Genomic DNA, 22,406 nt, shown 5'->3' on the forward strand with positions numbered 1-22,406 from the left:
TCGTTGCCAGTGCCCCTGGACTGGCTCTTGTGCGGGTGGCACATGAGATGCACCATTTTGAGCGTGGCCGTTGCCAGTACCACCTGACTGGCTCCCGTAGGATTTTCGAGTGAGATCGTTGCCAGTGCCCCTGGATTGGCTTGTGCGGGTGGCACATAAAAGACACCATTTCGAGCGTGGCCGTTTTCGTGCGGGTGACACGTAAAAGCACCCACTACACTCTCTGAGTGGTTGGCGTTAGGAAGGGCATCCAGCTGTAGAAACTCTGCCAAATTAGATTGGAGCCTGGTGTTGCCATCCGGTTTCACCAGTCCTCAGTCAAATCGTCCAACCCATGCTAGCATGGAAAGCGGACGTTAAACGATGATGATGATGATGATGATATTCCCCACCTGGAGGGAACACCAGTCTGTCATGGGATTATTAATTTTTAGCAGCTGAGTGGACTGGGACAACGTGAAATGAAGCACTTTGCCCAAGAACACATGTCATCCGGTCCAGGAATCAAAGCCACAATCTAACGATCATTGGTCCAACACCCTAACTACTAAGTCACATGCCTCCACTTACCTTTGCTAGGTTTACCTTAAGTCCTCTTAATTTTTGATTTGGCTTCTAAGCCAGGAATTCCCCCCTCCATATATATATGCATGTCTGTGACTTGCTACGTTGAAGAGGTTTCTTTGAAGGTTGTTATTTCCAATTTTTATCTCAAAACGTTGATGCTCTTATGTGAATTATAAAGCCATTCCTTTTGATTTTGTTGAGAAATATTCAAATTTTATTTTACATTGAATTCTTTTGACTCTATTCTTTATTTTCTCATTTCAATTTTGTTGCTGTTGTTCAGTGCCTCATTAAGTATGATAAAACAGCTTTATAATAAAATGTTCCAAGTTGTGATCCTCTTTTTATTCAGTGTTAATTTGTCCAGTTGTCCTCCATAGTTTTAGACACTAAGATCTGATTTTAAGTAGATTTGGCTGTGGTCTTTAGCATTTTGAGTGATCATGTAGAGGCTCCTGGTACATTTTCATTGCTGCTTATTCCTTTGTTTACTCTCCAAAATTAGTAAAATATTTTTTACTTTATAATTTCAGAATCTCTTATTTTTCATATCTTTCTAAATCTCTTTAACTCATTAACTTTTTAGTTCTTAATTATTATTTATTAAATTCTTTTACCACAAATTTTTCTGAAGAAAGAAAAAAAACGAACAAAAAGATAATTTAATCATGAGTGCGCATATTAAAAAAAAATGTATAATATTAATCATTCCAAGTTTTCTCTCGTTAAATATTTAACGAACTTCCATTAGTTCTTGCATAGTTTTTCTATTAATCTATGCAATATTCTTAAAATATCGATCAATTTGACATTAGGCAAGATATCTCTCTAGTATTTAACTCTAATTTAAAAGTTTATTTTTTATTCTCTGAAATTTCAGTGAGTTTTTTTTTTTGTTTTTAAAGCTGCTTATTTAATGAACTTTGAATTTTTTTTGTTTACATAACTTCATAACTTTCAACAAAATGTTGAGCTTAGGTTTGTGTGTCAGATATTAAAATTTGATGTGGTCTGTGGGTATAAAAATAGTTCTGTTGAAATAACTTCCTCTTATTTAGTAGCAGGAAACCTTGTTGTCAAAGAAGATATTAGATCTAGTGATAGATACCTGTCTACGATCATTTTAACATGGAATAATCTGTTGTACAACCACCTCTCCAATAATACCCAGAGTTCAGATCAAATGACAGCGCAGAGCAAAGGTGATTGACAAACACTGGTTTCAGTTGTGATGCAGATGTTTTTTCAGTTGTACAAAGTAATTTGAGCTCAGTAAGTTGTTCCCACCCTGTGGCATCTATTTGCAGCTAAGTAGACTTGGTTGTTTGTGAATTAAGCATGTAAGCTACACATGCACTACACTGCTGATGTCTGAACTACCAAACTCTTGGTTGACTGTCTTTAATCTTTTATTTGTTTCAGTCATCAGACTGCGGCCATGCTGGGGCACTACCTTGAATTTTAGTTGAACAAGCCGATCCCAGTACTTACTTTTCTAAGCCTGCTACTTGTTCTATTGATCCCTTTTGCTGAACTTCTAAGTTACTGAGATATAAACTCACCAACACCAGTTGTCTAGCAGTGGTGGGGGACAAGTTAACATCCACTGTTCAATGATGGTAATAAAATTTGTGCAGGGAAGGGCATCCAGCTACAATACCATGCCAAAGTAGACATTACAACATAATGCAATCTTTCAGACCTTTTTGATCCTGTCAAAAAAGATGGGTGTTAGGAGGAGATGATGATGGTGATGATATTGAACATGCTTTACATATGGACTACAAAACTCAAAAACAATCTTAGCAAATACACGTAGAACTGAAGTGACTACATTCCATATCAGTTATGTAACCATGACTAATTTAGCCCTTAACTATTGCTGGGACATTAATCTTGCACCTTGCTACAAAAGGTACACAAAGTTATTTTGTCCCTTGTCCATCCTCTGATTACCTTTGTTGCAAAGTAAGTCTGGTCTGTTCACTGAACACTTGCAAGTAACATTTAAATTGAGCATGTTGGTTTTTGCTTGCATAGTATCACATTACATAATAAGTTATGATAACTGATTGTGTAGAAAACTTGTGGCACTCAGGGCATGTTGCTCCTATTTAATGTCTCATCTATTCATTTATGATTTAACTGTTGTTTACCACATGAGAAACAAAGTGAATTTAGCCTGCTTTTCTGCTCAACATTTAGTCTAAGTATCGGATATTCAGTCAAGTTATTACATAACAAGCAACATTCCTTCTTTGCCCCTATCAGGTTTTCTATACTGTCGTTGATTTACATCTAGGCATTTAAATATTGATAAGGTTTGTATCACAGTTGTCACGTTCACTGTCTGCCATATTCGATTATGTTAATCTTACAATGGCCTTTCCTTGTGTGAAGCTTGTTGAGGAACTTCTAGTTCTTGAAGAGATATTTGTTGGAAGACAACAGCTGTTTCTTAGTTGGCTTTGGTTGTTTGTCTTAAATACAGTTAACATTGCATCTCTTTTTTGCATGTTGGTAATTGCTGTTGCTGTAGAGAGTACATCAATGTAATGAATTGTGTTCAAAGAGCCTCTTTCCGAAATTGAAATGTTAGTGTGGAAGTCAAGAGCTCTGGCACTGTCAGCCCCCAGACCACATCCAGTTCACCACTATTGGGGCACAAATGGCTATCTACAAGTGCAAGCCCTCTGAGTCAGAGTGATTGTTCCAGTGCATCTCCCTCACCAGCCTCTGGGACAGTGCTTTTCCATGTTGTCCTCTTGGACCATGAGGCGGACTAACAAGCCTTTTTAGATATTACTTGTTACTTATCACTTTATTTAACCAATCATAATTTACTAAATTAGTTATACTATATTTAGAAGGTTCTAACATAGGCACAAGGCTAACAGTTTGGAGGAAGGGAAATGTGCGATGGTAATATAAAAGGTGTTGAGTATAAGAGAGAGAGTGATTTTAGACTGGTGTAACATTAGTATAGTAAAGTGTTACTAATCTATATGTTCATGGTTGATTGAAAATGTAGTTTGAGAGGCTGTGTTAGAGCAGACATTATTAATGTTGACTTAACTAACATAAATTGTTTATGGAACAAATGTTATGATACTTTAATACTGTTCTGATGACTTTCCAGCACTGACATATCAAAGTTGAAGTCTAGCATGACAATGCTTAACTTTTTTACTTCTGACAGTTATCTTAAAATACCAACCAGACACTTATAAAACTATTTGAAACTAGTTGCATGGGAAAATATCAACTGGAAATAATTGTGTTGCTGATATTAGATTGAAGGACATTTATGTTTTCAAATTTCAAATGGTATCAGATCTATCAGCAGCAAACTGAAGGGTTACATTTCTTATACAGTTAGATACAGTTATTGATTAATTTCTCTGCTATCTTGTTAATAAGCTTTGTTTGTGTTTAACAATAGCAACAAAATGCTGGCAACCTGTGTCATTTTCAGTTTTATTGTTGTGTGTAAAGAAGGGCTTGTGAGGAATTTATTTGAGAAGAAGGATATGGTAGTGGGTAGGGAATTAGAAATGACAGACAGATGACAGAAGGCAGTTAGAGCACTTAGCAACAGTCCTAGATATTGAAGAATTACAGTAAAAGAGAACTTACCAGTGTCACCTCCCAAACTCTAAAACTAAACACTTTATCTAGTCATTTCTCTTTAGAACTGAAGTCAGCTGTGTGCATAGTCGCAAATGTGACTGTGTGGTAAGAGAAACTTGCTACCTAACCACATGGTTCCAGGTTCAGTCTTACTGCATGGCACTTTGGGCAAGTGTCTTCTACTATAACCTCGGGCCAACCAAAGCTTCTGAGTGGGTTTGGTAGACAGAAAGTGAAAGAAGCCCATTGTGTGTGTTTTTATCCCCCACCACCATTTGACAACTGGTGTTGATGTATTTATGTCCCCATAACTTAGCAGTTCAGCAAAAGAGACCAACAGAATAAGTACCAGGTTTAAAAAAAAGTACTGGAGTTAATTCATTTGACTGAAAAATTCTCCAAGGCAGTGCCCCAGCATGGCCCACAGTCTAATGACTGAAACAAGTAAAAGATGAGGTACTCCCATTTTACAGGCATCAAACCTGCCAAACTTCAAACTGAACATTAGTCATTTTATTTCTGTTAATGGATTTCTATAAATTTTTCTGTAGTAGCATGATGCAGGTTATTTGAATGTTGGAATATTTACATATTAAAGTGAGACTCTCTTTCTAAACATGTATAAAATGTATGTTTACACGATTTGAACTGACATTGCATCCGTAAAATAGCACCTTCTGCTAGAGCCTTGGGCCGATCAAAGCCTTGTGAATAGATTTGGTAGATGGAAACTGAAAGAAGCCCATCATTTTTACACACACACATACACGTGTCCTTTTTGTCTCTGTTTATCCTCCACTACCACTTGACATCCAGTGCTGGTTTGTTTACATCACCTTAACTTAGTGGTTCACCAACAGAGACCAATAGAATAAGTACCAGGCTTAAAGAAAAAAGTATTGGGGACAATTCATTCTATTAAAATTTCTCCAAGGCAGTGCCCCAGCATGGCCACAATCTAATGCCTGATATAAGTAAGCAGAAAAGAAAAGAAAAGAAAAAATTATTCAGGGAAGCAGAAACTCAAGTACCTTAATGGAAGTCTGTGAATAAAGTTCCACCAAAGAAATGATAATTCAAAAACCAGTATCATATTAATCTATTGTCAGTGAGCACAGGGTGGAGTAGGGGCAGTAAAAATGGTATTTCTATAATATTTGTCAGACAGTAATATATTGGCGTCACAAAGGTGATGAGCTGAGAGAATCATTAGTGTACCAGGTAAAATACTTAGCAGCATTTCGTCCGTCTTTATGTTCTAAGTTCAAATTCTGCCGAGGTTGACTTTGCCTTTCATCCTTTCAGGGTCAGTAAAATAAGTACCAGTTGAACACTGGGGTCAATGTAATTAACTTATCCCCCTTTCTTGAAATTGTTAGTCTTTTACCAAAATTTGAAGCCAATATGTTGGTATCGCAAAAATGAAAATGATGTAAACTATGATAAATTATGTCCAGAGATTTTGTCAGTGTATCTGTCTAGTGTTTAGTCCACCAGAAAATGATGTTCATGAATGACCAATGTTAGATGGTTCGAAATATAATCTGTGTCTTTTTATCAGCTCAAAACTGCAGAGAGTGTTGAATGTTTAGAATGAAATGTGTGGTAAATGACTTACTCTTTTGTAATGTGACTGGCTGCAAATTTGGTCTACAGAGAAGTTTTACAGTATGGTAAACCCTTTGAAACAGATTGTGTGGTACATGTTGGAGAAAGATAGCATCATAGCAATGTATTTTATAGTAAGGCTGTCAACAAAGGCAGTCGGTCAAAAGATGAGAAAAGTCAATTTACACTTTCATATATAGTAATATAATTAGTCTATACTTGGAATAGACCATTGCTATGTTAGTTCATTTCGGGTGAATAACCACTAGTCTTGTAATAAATAAGTCATTTGCTAGTTTAGTCTGGAATGTGGCAATTTCTAAAGAAATGCATGATAATGAAAATTTGTTGTTCCTACAAAATAAGACATTAGATTTAAATTTATCTCCAAATATGTGTAGAAGTAGGAATTAATGCCTCTGGCAGCAACAAACAGGTAGACTCTATAGTTTTGCATTTGTCAGGTGGAGGATGTTATTTTCCAGACAACATGGATTTGCAGTAATTAAAAAAAAAAGAAGAAAGTTAAAAATAACCTCTTGAATGTGAGCTTCAGAGAAGGAAAGGAGAAGTATTTTCAGAAAGCAACTTGCAGTTCTGGCAACTGCACTGCTATGGACATGTTATCCTAATGAATAACTATGTACTACTAGTAGGTATTAGTAAAAGGTACAAGAGACAATTGTTGGCAAATGTAGATACAAACATTAGTTAGGTTAGTAACAAATCATATGGTAATGAATAAATCCAGTGAACAATTGGCTCTATGAAAATGTGATAATTATAAATCAGTGGGAATAATAACTAGCTTTCAAATGTTGTATCTAATATGCTCTACTTGTTTAAGTCTGATACTTATTCTATCAGTCACTTTGCCTGAACTGGTATGTTGTCAAGCAGTGCTAGATAGTGGGGACAAGCACACATATGATGGGCTTCCACACAGTTTCTGTCTACCAAATTCACTCACAAGGCATTGGCTAGCTAGGGTGCTCAAACCCAAAACAACATTGCAAGCTCCTTAACCACACAGTCATGCTTAAAAATATTTTGTAGTGTTCCTTTGAAGAACAAAATGATGAACTCCTGGCCATAGCTATTCCAGTAAGTACCTGGGAAATGCTGTCAACATTATATCATTTAAGATTTAAATCACTTATTGATTTCTTTATTACATTTTCTATTTGTTTCAGATCATTAGCTAATTAATAAAAGAAAATTTAAGTGAAGATTAAAATGAAAATTTCTTAATTGGTTTACTAATTCATATCAATAATTACTTTCTAGATAAGATCAGATCAAATATTTCTTTGATTATGCAATAACAGGAGAAAATGTGTTCACCAAATGTAGACTGACAATTGTTTTGATATCCATTTCTGAAGTTCCTTTATATTTTTCTTTTGTAGTGACTATTAGAACATAAAATTTAACATGTTTATTTTTGCAAAATTTAAAACTTAAAGCAATTTTTGGCCTTCCAAATATTTGTTGTTTCTTCATTTGCATGCAATGCAATTGACTGAACCCAAGGAAAAGAATAATGAGAAAAGAACCTATTGTTACAACAAAACAACCTAGATAGTTAAAAACTGAAAATACTCTGACATTTAGATGTTTAAAATACATAGTCTCAGTGATGTATATATATCCCAAGTTCTTCACAGCACACAGTAAGACTGTGTGTGCGTGTGTGTGCATTTTAGAATATATTTCACTGTGAGTTTCTTAATTTTCTCATTTTTAATTTACACACAACCATTGTCATTTAACATCCAATACGACACAACATTCATAACAGTTCCATCCAATGCTCTAATGACTCTGCCAATTTACCATGCACACATACAGATACAAGATGTTTACTTTAAATCACCCCTCACCCACAGTACCACGAACAGCCATGTCCAAATAGAATCCACCTACATTCATAATGGATGTAATAAAACAAAACCAAGCCATTTATAACACATTTTCAGAAAATTTTGAAATTAAATGGATACTCTCACAGCCTTCACTTGTCCCCAACAAGGTCCTCCACGTAAGACTTAAAACAACCATTACAACAATTCCTGCTTCCTTGAATTACCAAACAAGGTATACATCTAGCTCACTCTTGATGCTCCTTGCATCGCTGCTGGCCAAAAAACTACCTGATACCAACAATACTTGTATGCTACTCAACTACCCTATTTGTGACACAGATGTGTATCTATATGTATACACAGTTTATCAAGTGAAATGTGACAAATGCAGAAATTACTGTATTGGCAGCACAATCTAGAAGTCCCACACCCAGATGAAACGACAGCTGCATACATGTACTTCCATGGTTAAGAAACATTTTGACAAATGCCAAATCTGCATTTTCACCACTGACCAGAATATTGGCAACTTGAGAATTAAGAAGGCCATTCAAATTAGGGAACATAAACCAAAGAATTGAAATGAACTCAATGGCATAAGCTATTAACCACCTCATTTTACCTACCTGCTGAGCTTATTTAATGTTTTCTCATGCAAACATACATTATATCACAATAACAAATTACAAAAGACCTCTGTTTTGATATGAACAAGTCAATCCTGATATTTAAATTGTCAAGCTATTGATCATTGGCTTTTCCAGCTATCCCTTTGCACGGCCATACTAATTTATGCCATGTCACCTGCTACTCTTGATACTGCCTACTTCAACAAATCACAACTGCTACTACCTTTGGTTCACAAACTAATTCAAACAACTCTTTGACCATATCACTGATATGACTTGTGAAGAACAGCTAATTCTCCAGATTCTGATTATTTTCTTTCTTTTATTAGAAAAGGGGAATTTATCTCCAAAATATAGTGTTGTTAAACAACTTGTATATGGTAATACAATACTTTTGGTTACATTCATTGACATTGTGTTATGTGTTTTGATCAACTCTTCACTTGCATTGCTCAAAGGTTTTACAAATATTTCATTTTTACATAAATACATTTGTAATTACATTTTGATTAATTGCTATTATGCAAATTGAATGGGATTTCACATTAATTTTGATAACAATAAATCTCTTTATCTGGAAATTATTAAAAAAAATTTTTGTTTGTTTTCTTTGTTTAGGCTCGAAACCTGAGCTCAGGAGATCTTGCTGCAATAAAGGTTATAAAACTTGAGCCTGGTAAGTTTTCTTTTCCTCTCTATATATAAATATTTAATCTACCAGGTGTCTGAGTGTTGAAGGTCTTTTCTTGGGGAGATGAAAAGGATAAAACATCCACTAACATTGAGGAATTAATATTTTCTACATTGTTTTTAAGAAAGAAAAAAAAACAGAAATAGTAATTATATTTTCACTTAATTTGTTATTGAAAACATTCATTTGTTTAAAATTAGTATTGTATTAGCAGAGCTACCCAGTAATGCTTGAGTATTGTATTAAGGTAATACAAGTCATAAAGGTTTCACTCGTTGGCTCATACAAGCATATAAATAGGTCTGTGACATACACACACTCTTATATGCACACATTAGTGCTAAGAAGCTATCCTAAAGATAGTGTATTTAGCTTTGACATTGGTTTTCATATATGGTGATCTTCCTTTTTAAAATAGTAGGATGTGTGATTTGAGGGGAAGTTTGGTTATAATTTCTAGCTTCAATAAATCTACAACGAAAGCCTTCCATCCATTTTTGCATATATCAAGAAATACATTCTCTATTTTCAACGCAGTAGAATGTGATGTACAGGAGCTCTGGTTGCTATTTTTAGCCAGCTGATCTACCACATAGAGGTTCCATTAGTTGTTGTTGTTGTTGTTGTTGTTGTTTAGCCTTGGGCTGAGTCTGGTTGAGCAAGCCTTTGATAAAACGTTTTCAGGAAGTGACCATTCTGTTTTAATATATCAAGGACTACTTTGCCTAATGTATTCTTGTTTTAATACTGTATTCAGATTGTTCTATCCAATGTAATATTTGTTTATTTATATTGTTTTGAATTAATCATGCATTATCTTGTAGTTTAGAGATTTCAATGATGTGATTGTTTAGTTTTAGAATGGCATTGTAGGGTTGAGGTGAGAAGCTGGGTCTGGCCAGCTGCAACCAGGGCTGTGGAATCGAAACAGAAAACTTCAACTCCAACTCCCCTACTATTGGTACTTTCGACTCTTCTATGTGATTAGTGATTGTGGTCTATTTTTCTGTCTCCGACTCCAGCTACCTCTTAATTGTTTCTGACTCCAACTTCACAGCCCTGGCTGCAACATAAAACAGGTTAAATATTTTGGCTTGATATAGGTAGTTTAAATGTTAATGGGTTAAGGAATATTTGGCTGCTTTATCTGGTAGTTTGGATGACTGCTCTGAGACTCTGCCATTAATTACCATAGAGATGATCCATTACTTGTTTAGACCCAAGTTTAGTCTGATACAGCAAATCTATGATAAAAGACTTTCTAGCCATGGCCATTCTGTTGTTCTGTATATCAGAACTACATATTTTTTTATGTCCTTCCTTTTATAAAGACTATAGTCAGAGTGGTATGAAAATGATTGATTTCAGTTTTTGTAATTGATGATTGATCTTCCTTTTTCAAGACATCACCTTTTTGTATATCGGGGATTGTACATCCCAATGTATTTTCAGACCAGACCCATAATAAAAGGCATTCAGACTCTCACTATCTTGTCTTTTTCTGCATCAAGACTATATTAGTCAATCATCATCATCATCATCATCATTTAATGTCTGTTTTCCATGCTAGCATGGGTTGGACAGTTCGACCGGGGTCTGGGAAGCCAGGAGGCTGCACCAGGCTCCAGTCTGATCTGGCAGTGTTTCTACAGCTGGATGCCCATTGAAACAATGATGATGACAACCATGATCTAATTTGTTATTCTTACATCTTTTAGTATGTCTAGCTTACTACTTATATCAATTGGCATACCTCTGCACATCAGCAAAGGTTATAGTCACAAGTTCATATTTGACTTTTAAATGATATAATACATTACTCCTACATATTGTCTCAAGATTTGGCATTTTAAAGTCAATCATCTCCAAATATCTACTGCAACAATTCAAATAGTTGACTTAGTAAAAAAACATCAAATTAAAGCTTAGTAGGAATCATACATTTCAAACAATTAATAAACAAGAAGCTTCCTCCATTAATTTTGTTAATATTTTGGAAATGGATTATTTATTAAAATTTTAAATCATCTTTACTCTATTTATCATCGTCATCATCATCATTTAATGTCGGTATTCCATACTGGCATGAGTTGGACAGTTTGACAGGAGCTGACAAACTATAGGACTGCACCAGGCTCCATTTGTCTGTTTTGGCACGGTTCCTTTGGCTGGATGCCTTCCTAATGCCAACCACTTTAGAGAGTGTACTAGGTACTCTTTATGGTGCCCCAGCACAGGAGCTTTTTATCAGCTTGGGTGCTTATTACATGATGCCATCACAAGTTTTACATGGCACCAGTTCTTTGTAAATAAATTAATTTCTTTTAAATTCTAATTAAAATAATTACCAAAAGTTGTATGACAGCAAATTTATCTTTAATATTAATAGATCTATGCTCTAAATGAGATTTTCCCAACTTATGTAATACTTAAAGCCTATCCCATAAAATCTCATTTTAATTATTCCATAAAAGATAAAAATAACCAAACACCTGTCAAATATAATATTTATTCACACTGTTTTGAATTAACCATGCATTATCTCATTGCTTTGAGATTTTGATGATGTGATTGCATATTTTTGGAATGACATACTTGGATAAATATGAGAGTCCAGATCTGATTGGTTCAAACATGAGACAAGTAGAATATTTATGCTGGATACAGCTGGTTTAAATGCTAAAGGGTTAATATAAATTTAATTAGCAGATAATTTAACAAAAGTGCAAACTTTATGCAAATTGTTATTTGCTTAGTTTGATCAGTTCCAAACCTGCACTTTTGCTCTTTGTATATCATAAGTGGAGGCGCAATGGCCCAGTGGTTAGGGCAGCGGATTCGCGGTCATAGTATCGCGGTCATAGTATCGCCGTTTCGATTCCCAGACCGGGCATTGTGAGTGTTTATTGAGCAAAAACACCTAAAGCTCCACGAGGCTCTGGCAGGGGATGGTGGTGAACCCTGCTGTACTCTTTCACCACAACTTTCTCTCACTCTTACTTCCTGTTGTGCCTGTAATTCAAAGGGTCAGCCTTGTCACACTGTGTCACACTGAATATCCCTGAAAACTACGTTAAGGGTACACGTGTCTGTGGAGTGCTCAGCCACTTGCATGTTAATTTCACGAGCAGGCTGTTCCGTTGATCGGATCAACTGGAACCCCCCCCCCCCCCCCCCCGACGTCGTAAGCGACGGAGTGCCAAACAACATATCATCACATCATTATTTAACATCCCTTTTTCCATGCTGGCATAGACTGAATAGGCTGATAAGATCAGTTTAGCTACAGGGCTCTGCCAGATTTTGTCTACTTCAGCATGATTTCTACAGCTGGATGCCATTCTTAACACCAACCACTTAAGAGAGTGTACTGATTGCTCTTTATGTGCACTGGTGAGGTTGCCACTGGTGCTGGCGACAGCATTCACTTATTTTGTTGTTTTTACATAGACACACACGTGCATGCATATCATAATCATAATTAATTCCACTTCCCATGATGTCGTAGGTTGGACGAATCATCACAGTATGTGTCAGCTCCCATTTGGTGTTACTCTTCTTGACAGGTTGAGAGATCATCTGTATGTTCTGTTACAGCATGGCTTCTACAGTTGGATGCCCTCCCTATCACCAGCCACATTACAGAGTGTACTGGATGCCTTTTAGTGTGGCACTAGTGCTAGTGAGGTTGTCTTATACCTTATCAAAAAACAAAAAAAGACTGCTTTGTGTTGTTCTAGATTGTTTAGGACAATAAAACCAACTGAAGAATAGAAAAGAGGGCAATTTTAGATGTTGAAATAAGGTAAAAGAGAGAAAGAAGTTACAGTATGAGGAAGAAACTTTTTCTCTAAACTTTGTTCAGTTCAATTATTATAACTTGGCCATCATTATACATGAGTTCCCATGGGTAGGTAGTGCTTAAGTCTTCTATTATGGCTTGGGGGACGATAATAAACAGAAGACTGCACTAAGCTATGGTGGACCCTACCTGCATGACAAATTTGTTGGTGAATCTAATTGTTCGCTCTGTACATGGCTTGCATAGCCCTCACAAACCATTCTTCTACCCCTAGCTTCCTTAGTGGCTGCTAGATCAATAGCAAGGGATCTTGTCAAAGACCATTTCCAGGTCGTGCTTAGTACATTAGTTTATCTTTAGCTAAGTTCCCTTTCTCTTCTCTCTCTCTCTCTCTCTCTCTCTCTCTCTCTCTCTCTCTCTCTCTCTCTCTCTCGCTCTCTTCTCTCTTTTCGCTCTCTTCTCTCTCTTCTCTCTTTTTGCTCTCTTCTCTCTCTTCGCTTTCTTCTCTCTCTTCGCTTTCTTCTCTCTCTTCGCTTTCTTCTCTCTCTCTCTTCTCTCTCTCTCTCTTCTCTCTCTCTCTTCTCTCTCTCTCTTCTCTCTCTCTCTTCTCTCTCTCTTCTCTCTCTCTCTTCTCTCTCTCTCTTCTTCTCTCTCTCTCTTCTCTCTCTCTCTTCTCTCTCTCTCTTCTCTCTCTCTCTTCTCTCTCTCTCTCTCTCTCTCTCTCTCTCTCCCTCTCTCTCTCTCTCTCTCTCTCTCACACATATGTATACATACCGCATAAGTTTATGTACGAATGTGTTTTTGAATATATAATGTAATGTGTAGAGAGTTCTTAAGAATTGACAAATACACTTTTCAATTCATTGAAAAATATCTTTCTGAATGACTTGTGTTACATGATTTCATCATCATCATCATCATCGTTTAACGTCCGCTTTCCATGCTAGCATGGGTTGGACGATTTGACTGAGGACTGGTGAAACCGGATGGCAACACCAGGCTCCAGTCTGATTTGGCAGAGTTTCTACAGCTGGATGCCCTTCCTAACGCCAACCACTCAGAGAGTGTAGTGGGTGCTTTTACATAAATTTGAAATTAATGCTCTTCGTTTTCCTTCTTAAATTCTGAATTTCTTTTCTTGTAGGAGATGATTTTGCTGTTATTCAGCAAGAGATAGTGATGATGAAAGACTGTAAGCATGCTAACATAGTAGCCTACTTTGGTAGTTATCTCAGGTGAGTAACTCTTCTTTCTGTCAATAAGACTTTTTCTGTTTCTTGCACCCATGTGACATCATGATATAAGGAGCTGCTGCATAAAACTAAAACCAAAATCAGAAATTAAGCAAACATACCTACATACACACCTTTATATGTACTCATTAAAAAAAAAAAGAATGAAAAGACCAAAGCATATTTTTCAAAGATACTCTTGCATAAAACCATCTCTCCTTCTTAAATATTCTCCCCCTTACACACATTGTCATTGTTTACAAATACTGTCCCTCACAGGAGTGGCAATATTTTGAAAACAAGATGTGCAGGAATGGCTGTGTGGTAAGAAGCTTGCTTCCCAACCACTTGGTTCCTGGTTCAGTCCCACCGTGTGGCACCTTGAGTAAGTGTCTTCTACTATAGCCTCAGGTTGACCAAACCCTTGTGAGTGGATTTGTTAGATGAAAACTGAAAGAAGCACATCATGTTTGTGTTTGTCCCCCACCACTGCTGACAACTAATGTTGGTTTGTTATGTCACTGTAACTTAGCAATTCAGCAAAAGTGACTGATAGAATAAGTACAAGGCTTTAAAAAAATAAATGTTGTGATTGATTTGTTAGACTAAAAGTTCTTCAAGGTGGTGTCCCAGCATGGCTGCAATCTAATGACTGAAACAAGTAAAAGAAAGAATTGAAGAATCAGAAAACACAGCTGCAGGAATAACCAGAATTTCATGTCTGTTCCTTTGCTTTATTATCTTCCCCTTCTGCAGACCCCTCATAAGAGCGAAAGAAAAATATAACTATGGAAGTAGTATTTCATTGTCACAAATGTATGTGATAGCCCAACAGCTATGATGAGGAATGTGCCCTCTATTTGTTTTCCAAATAAGACTGAGTCATGGCTTCCTAAACCTGTAGCAGCAGAGCAAGGACCACAATCACTGGGTTTATACTAAGGATGCACTTGGATGACCACAATCTTTCTTGTCTTACTTTGCTGTGAGTTATGCATTACACAGCAATAGCGCAAGATAGTGCCTCTCAGCTTATTGAAACTTGATTGCTGATGGTTAGGTTTCTTACCACACAGATGGTAAGTTTTCATTGACACTGGGTAACAAGCTCTTAAAGAGTTTCATCAAGAGTTTAAAACTCACAAGCTACCTTTAACCTGGTTTAGTTGACTTGCTGTTATATTATCCTAATACCATTTGTTTTTATCATGTGCACTCTCATACACACACACACACACACACTGTATGTGCTGAGGTTTATGTTCTTAAACGTTTAAAGTATTTGACACCAAAGTTCACTCTGATGTATGTAATTTCAGTATATGTTCACTGACGACCTACATGGATACCTTTGGATGTCAGCAGACGTGTGTTTGTTTGTAGATATAACATTATAAACATACAAATATATATATATATGTGTATATATATATATATATATATATATATATATATATATATAAAATGGGTCATCCCATAAATAATGCAGTTTTTTAATATTTCTTTTAAGAAACAAAATTCTTTTTTAATCTAAAATATACTCTCCTTCATTTTCTACAATGCTCTTCCATCTTTCTGGTAGACTTGCAAGGTTCCTCTTCCAAAATTCACTTGTCCATGATGAAAAATGCTCCTCTGGTACTATTGTGACCTCATCTACAGAATTCATATTTTTTCCATCCAAATGATTTTGAAGACTGCAGAATAAATGATACTCAGATGGGGCAATGTCCAGCAAATGAGGATGGGGCATCGTTTCCCATTCAAACTAATCCAGCCTTTGGAATGTCGTCCTTGCTGTATGTGACCAAATATTATCCTGATGGAAGAACACCTTTCATCTTGAAACCAAAGATGGTCATTTTTCTACTAGCGCTGATTTAAGCCAGTCAACCTGGTCTCAGTAGATCTCCTTTGTTATCATATGGTTTGGGTTTAAGAGTTCAAAATGAACAAAACCTTCCATATCCCACCAAACAGATAACAATACCATATAGACCTTCTTTACCGTGGGGTGCCAGTGTTTCTCCTTTCCCTATCCACTGTCTTTGGCATTTAACATTTTTATAGAGAATACAGTTCTATATTTAAGAGATAAGGAATTATGTTAATTTCACGAGCAGGCTGTTCCGTTGATCGGATCAACTGGAACCCTCGTCATCGTAAGTGACTATATATATATATACACATACACGCACATGTATATATATTGATGTGTATTTGTCTTTGTGTCTGTGTTTTCCCCACCACCATTGCTTGACAACCAATGTTGGTGTGTTTATGTCCCCCGAAACTTAGAAGTTTGGCAAAATAAACCAATAGAATAAGTACTAGGCTTACAAATAATAAGTCCTGAGGTTGATTTCTTTGACTAAAGGCATTGCTTCAGCATGGGCTGCAGTCAAATGACTGAAATGTGTAAATGAGTAAAAAAAAGGTATACACACACACACACATACACACACACACACACACCCATATATATTACCACAGCTACTCCTACGACCACCACCACTGCCAACAATAATAATAAAGGTGATGATAATTGAAATGTAAAAACCTCTGAGAAATGTTGTTTACGACATTTCTGAAAATAGCCAAACAATTACTGCTTTGGCCAGGGTCAAAATACAGGCCTCTTGACATGTTCAACAAGCCATGACGCCTAAACAAACACCAATCAGCTGAAGTAATTTAGTAAAGCCACACACTGATTGGTCAGAGTACAGTTTGCAAAACTTAACATTCTGGATCCTATGCAAATGTATTTAAAGCAAACATTTTAGCCATTTCACTACAGTTGTGAATTGTATAACATAACTGTCACTACTACTATATGAAACTGAAAATACATAGTTTTATGCATGAAAGTACTTGTTCAGCCAGAATGGACATTTAATATTCTATCATTTCATTATATTGTATTATCTTATATTATCATAAGATTGTAAATAAAATGTTAAAATCAGATAAAGTTGGAATTACTGAGTAATATATATATATATATATATATATATATATATATATATATAGTGGTGTCAGCTATGGCCTAGTCACCCATATAGTTAACCAGATACAAATAATTACAGAGGCATCAAGTTGTTGGATTAAGTAATGAAGGTCACAGAGAGGGCCATAGCCCAACTAATTAGGGAGAGAGTCAGTCTAGATGAGATGCAGTTTGGGTTCGTGCCAGGAAAAAGCACCACTGATGCTATATTTCTGGTAAGACAGCTGCAAGAGAAATACCTAGCCAAAGATAAACCTCTGTACCTGGCTTTCATTGACATGGTGAAAGCCTTTGACAGGGTCCTCTGATCCCTTATCTGGTGGTCAATGAGGAAACTAGAGATAGAGGAATGGTTAGCTGTGTATGCCATGTACAGAGATGCTGTCAGTAAGGTGAGAGTTGGCAACAAGTACAATGAAGAATTCCGAGTAGGGGTAAGGGTCCACCAAGGATCAGTCCTCAGCCCCCTCTTATCATAGTCTTCCAGACAATAACAGAGGAATTCAAGACCGGATGCCCCTGGGAGCTCCTCTATGCTGATGACATTGCTCTAATTGCTGAGTCACTATCAGAACTAGAGGAAAAGTTTCAGGTGTAAAAGCAAGGATTAGAATTGAAGGGCCTTAGAGTCAACTTAGCTAAAACCAAAGTTTTAATGAGTAGGAAGGTAGACAAATCACAAATCTCTTCAGGTAGATGACCATGCTCAATCTGTAGAAGAGGCATAGGTAGAAACTCCATAAGATATACCCAGTGTAAGCTATGGACACATAAGAAGTGCAGCAATATCAAAGGAAGGCTAACTAGGAAGACAGTTTTTGTATGTGGCAAGTGCTCAGGAGCAATAAACACTGAAAATGTGCAGAGAACAGCTTCTGTCACTGGCACAGATGCCCTTCAGGTGGTACTGGCTTCGGCCACAACATTGATTTCACTTGACTCAACAGGTCTTCTCAAGCACAGTTTATTGCTCAATGATTGAAGGGTACTCTTAAATGGGCTGGTTATGCTACACTGGCATACGCCACTGTTATGGTCTCACTTGGCTTCTCAAGCACAACATATCTCCAAAGGTCTTTGTCGCTTGTCATTGCCTCTATGAGGCCCAACATTCAGAGGCTGTGCTTCACTACCTCATCCCAGGTCTTCCTGTGTCTACCTCTTCCATAGGTTCCCTCTACTGCAAGGGTATGACACTTTTTCACACCAATGTCCTCATCCATATGTAACACATGACCATACCACAGTCATCTCTCTTGCACACCACATCTAATACTTCTTATGTCCAACTCTTCTCTCAGGGCGCTTACACTCTTTCATCTATGCACAGTAACATTACTCATCCATTGGAACATACTGGCTTCATTTCTTGTGAGCTTACACATGTCCTCAGCAGTCACAGCTCATGTTTCACTGCCGTGTAGCAAGGCTGTTCTCACACATGCATCATACAGTCTACCTTTCACTCTGAGCGAGAGGTAGGAGCTCTCTGAACTTTGCCCAGGCTATTGTTATTCTAGCAGCTACACTCTCAGAGCATCCACCCCCACTACTAACTTGGTCACCTAGATAATGGAAGCTATCAACTACTAATCTTTCCACCTGACATGTGTCGGAAGCTGTTTTCTGCAATTTTCAGTGTTTATTGCCCCTGAGTATTTGCCACACACAAAAACTATCTGCCTAGTTAGCCTCCTTTTGATCCTGCTGCACCTCGTATGTGCCCATAGCAGATACCTATACACATATATATATATATATATACATACATGCACACACATACATATATGTATTCATATATGCATATATAAATATATTCATATATATATATATATATATATAATCATCAAAAATACAGAAAAAAACACACAAAAAAACAACAACGTGAGGATGTGGTCCATGCAAACTATTAACTGATGCTCAAGGAAGGAAAGAAAGGTAGTTTTATGTTCCAAGCAAAGCTTTCCTTCAGAAACAGGAGACAGGAAAGTCCAAGAGAAAAGGAAGATGGTGGAAAAAAAATCACCAACACACACACATCTATATATATATATATATATATATATATATATATATATATATATATATATACATATATAAATCTGTAGTGCTATATGTGAATTCATAGAATCATATGGCTATCACAGTAAGTTCCTCTAGTGGACCTGGCTAGCAGACCATATAATAATCCAATATAGAGGAGTATATTGCAGCTGAAATCCAGGAGATGCAATTGATGAAATTATTTCAAAAAGAGTATATAAACCATAAAAATCAGCAGGTATAAAAGGTGAATGTACTTATTTAACCACTTGTTATCCTTAGGATTACGGCTGTTTCGCAGCCTTCATCATGTAATAATAATTTCAATGTATAAGAAGCATTAATGTAACCATGATGTTCTGGTGATCTGTTGAGCTAGCTTTCTTTATCTGCACTGATTTCTAAATATAGAATTGCATTTTCAATGCAAAGCATGCATATTAATGCAGGCATGTAAAATAATTTATTATACACTGAAATTTTTATCACATGATGGAGGCGGTGAACCAGCCATAATGCTAAGGATAACAAGTGATTAAATGAATATATTCACCTCTCATACCTCCTAACTTTTTATGTACACACACACACACACACACACATGTACTCCATGTAACTCCTTTAAGAAATCTAATAGCATCCCATTCTACATTCTTACACAATCTAACCACCCACTAATATGACCATCATCCAATGAAGCCATCTCTGAAGGGAGATAACCAAATACTACATGATATTTTGCCCAATGCTGTCATCTACCTGTATTGTGCATGTATGTATCTACTGATACAGGAAAAAATCACTAAGTGTTCCTTCTCCATGAAGAATAAATGAAGTGCAGGTTACCATATTTAAACTGGGTAAAGTGGAAATAATTTTAATGAAATAAAATTTTAGTGAAATATAAGCTATCTATGTTTATGAATGGATTGCCTCCCGTGCTGGTGACATGTAAAAAGCACCATTCGAGCGTGATTGTTGCCAGCATTGCCTTACTGGCACACGAAATACATTTGAGCGTGGTGTTTGCCAGTGCCACCGGACTGGCTCCCGTGCAGTTAACACATAAAAACACTTTTGAGCATGGTCATTGCCAGAACTGCCTGACTGGCCCTCATGCTGGTGGCACGTAAAAGCACCCACTACACTCTCGGAGTGGTTAGCATTAGGAAGGGCATTCAGCTGTAGAAACTTTGCCTGATCAGGTTGAACCTGGTGCAGCCTCTGGCTCACCAGTCCTCAGTCAAACCCTCCAACCCATGCCAGCATGGAAAGCGGACGTTAAATGATGATGATGATGAAATTTCTACTTGTCCATTTCCCCCCCCCCCACCACCACCACCGCTCAAAAAAAATAAAAACTCCAGATGGTAACAATAATTCTCACAATTTCAATTAACCAGTGGTTAAACAGACATATGCAGTGGTGTTGTGAGCCTGATATTTGATTGCTATAGTATCAACCACAGATGTGTTCCTGTCTTATTTGACCTCTTCATCATCATCATTTAGCATCCAATTTCCATGCTGGCATGGATTGGAGAGTTTGACTGAAGCTAGCAAGTTGTAAAGGTATACCAAGCTCCAGTTGCCTGTTTTGGTATGGTTTCTATGGCTGGATGCCCTTCCTAATGCCAACCACATTACGAAGTGTACTGGGTGCTTTTTATGTGGCGTCAGCACCAGTACTTTATACATGGCACCAGCACAGGTGCTTCATATGTGGTGCCAGCACCAGTGCTTTATACACGGCACCAGCACAGGTGCTTTGTACATGGAACCAGCTCAGGTGCTTTTTTCGTAGAACCAGCATGGCTGCTTTTTACGTGGTACCAGCTCAGGTGCTTTCTGTATGGCACCAGCATAGGTTTTTTTTTTTACATGGCACAAACTTAGAACAACCAAGATATAGTTTATGTGCATGTAAAAATAATTCCCTTATTAGGTAAATTAAATTGGTGACATTTAAAAAATTCCCAAAAGTACTTTTGCTCAAAGAACATATATTTAAAGTTCAGGCTACCATACTTTAAAATGCATGTGTAAGTTCCCCATTCCTATGCACATGTACACTCACTCATACATGCACACACACCACATACACAATGCCCTACATATACATAAATGATAAAATATACAAGCATGTTTTAGAGTATACATGGATTTTTATGTATTTTTTAATGCAGTATTATGTTGCTTTTAAATTATTTTTGATTAAGATATTTCATCTAAGAAAATATTGTAATAAAACCGATATATATAATATTAAATATGTATTGTTAAACTATATTACATTTGTGGCATTAGGAAGGGCATCCAGCTGTAGAAACTCTGCCAAATCAGATTGAAGCCTGGTGTAGCCATCTGGTTTCACCAGTCCTCAGTCAAATCGTCCAACCCATGCTAGCATGGAAAGCGGACGTTAAACGACGATGATGATGATATTTGATTAAATATATTGCTATAAAAAGTATAATCAAATTTTGCTTTTGGCATTCAGTAAGATTTTGCATTCTTCCTTGACTGATAGAACGAGTTCTACTATGTAACATGTTGATTCACCTGATGATGCAGCCCCTGCTCTTACAAATTGATTCTACTGCTTCGTAAAATGAAATCATTATTATAAGGAAGTCCCTTCAATCAGTTTTACTATATTATCGACCCTAAAAATATATTTGTTGTTAGTTTATTAAGAAATTAAATGTTCCTCTATCTGACTCTCCATCTACTTCCAAGTGATTTTTCAACAGCTGATATTTTTATTTTAAAAAATTTGGTCTTAGTATTTAAGACATTTATCATGAAGTGTGATCAGCCTAACTTTTATATTTGTACATTAATGAAATCTCCTTCTTTCAGGCGAGATAAATTATGGATTGCTATGGAATACTGTGGTGGAGGGTCTATGCAGGATATTTATCACAGTAAGTATTTTCTATGTTTTCTTGATTTTATATAAACTGGCCGATTCTGGCCTCTCACACCTACCCTACAGTCTCATTTTAAAAATAAGGAACCACGTCATCAAAATCTCAAAGCTATGAGGTAGTGCATGATATATTCAAAATAACAGGGATAATGTGAAGCATTACTTTTTGCTAAAATAACCTGAATGCTAAAGAGTTAACACATTTTCACATTTTATTTTGTGTACTAATCAACAATTTAATGAAGAATAAATGTTACTTGGTTTGTTCTCTCTTTCTCGCTGCTTTATCCGCTGAAAAAAGAATCCTTTACTCATAGTTTCCTATTCTTCATTCTTTATACTCCACTTCAGGCAGCTTTTTTCAAAATAGACAAATATTCTTCATCTCAATATATTT

General features: G+C 36.5%; 1 protein-coding gene across 4 annotated transcripts in view; it reads left to right on the top strand.

The window, feature by feature from the left end:
• LOC106880942 (mitogen-activated protein kinase kinase kinase kinase 5) overlaps positions 1–22,406 on the top strand; it is a 122,379-nt gene that overhangs the window by 22,075 nt on the left and 77,898 nt on the right. For all 4 annotated transcript variants that reach the window (XM_052971794.2, XM_052971796.2, XM_052971795.2 and 1 more), the window contains exons 2-4: positions 8,918–8,975; positions 13,937–14,027; positions 21,940–22,004. In XM_052971794.2, the coding sequence (XP_052827754.1) occupies positions 8,918–8,975; positions 13,937–14,027; positions 21,940–22,004 (214 nt within the window). The remainder of the gene's footprint in view (positions 1–8,917; positions 8,976–13,936; positions 14,028–21,939; positions 22,005–22,406) is intronic.

This window comes from Octopus bimaculoides, chromosome 11 (genome assembly GCF_046866305.1).
Source record: "Octopus bimaculoides isolate indiv1 chromosome 11, ASM4686630v1, whole genome shotgun sequence".
NCBI classification, from domain to species: domain Eukaryota; kingdom Metazoa; phylum Mollusca; class Cephalopoda; order Octopoda; family Octopodidae; genus Octopus; species Octopus bimaculoides.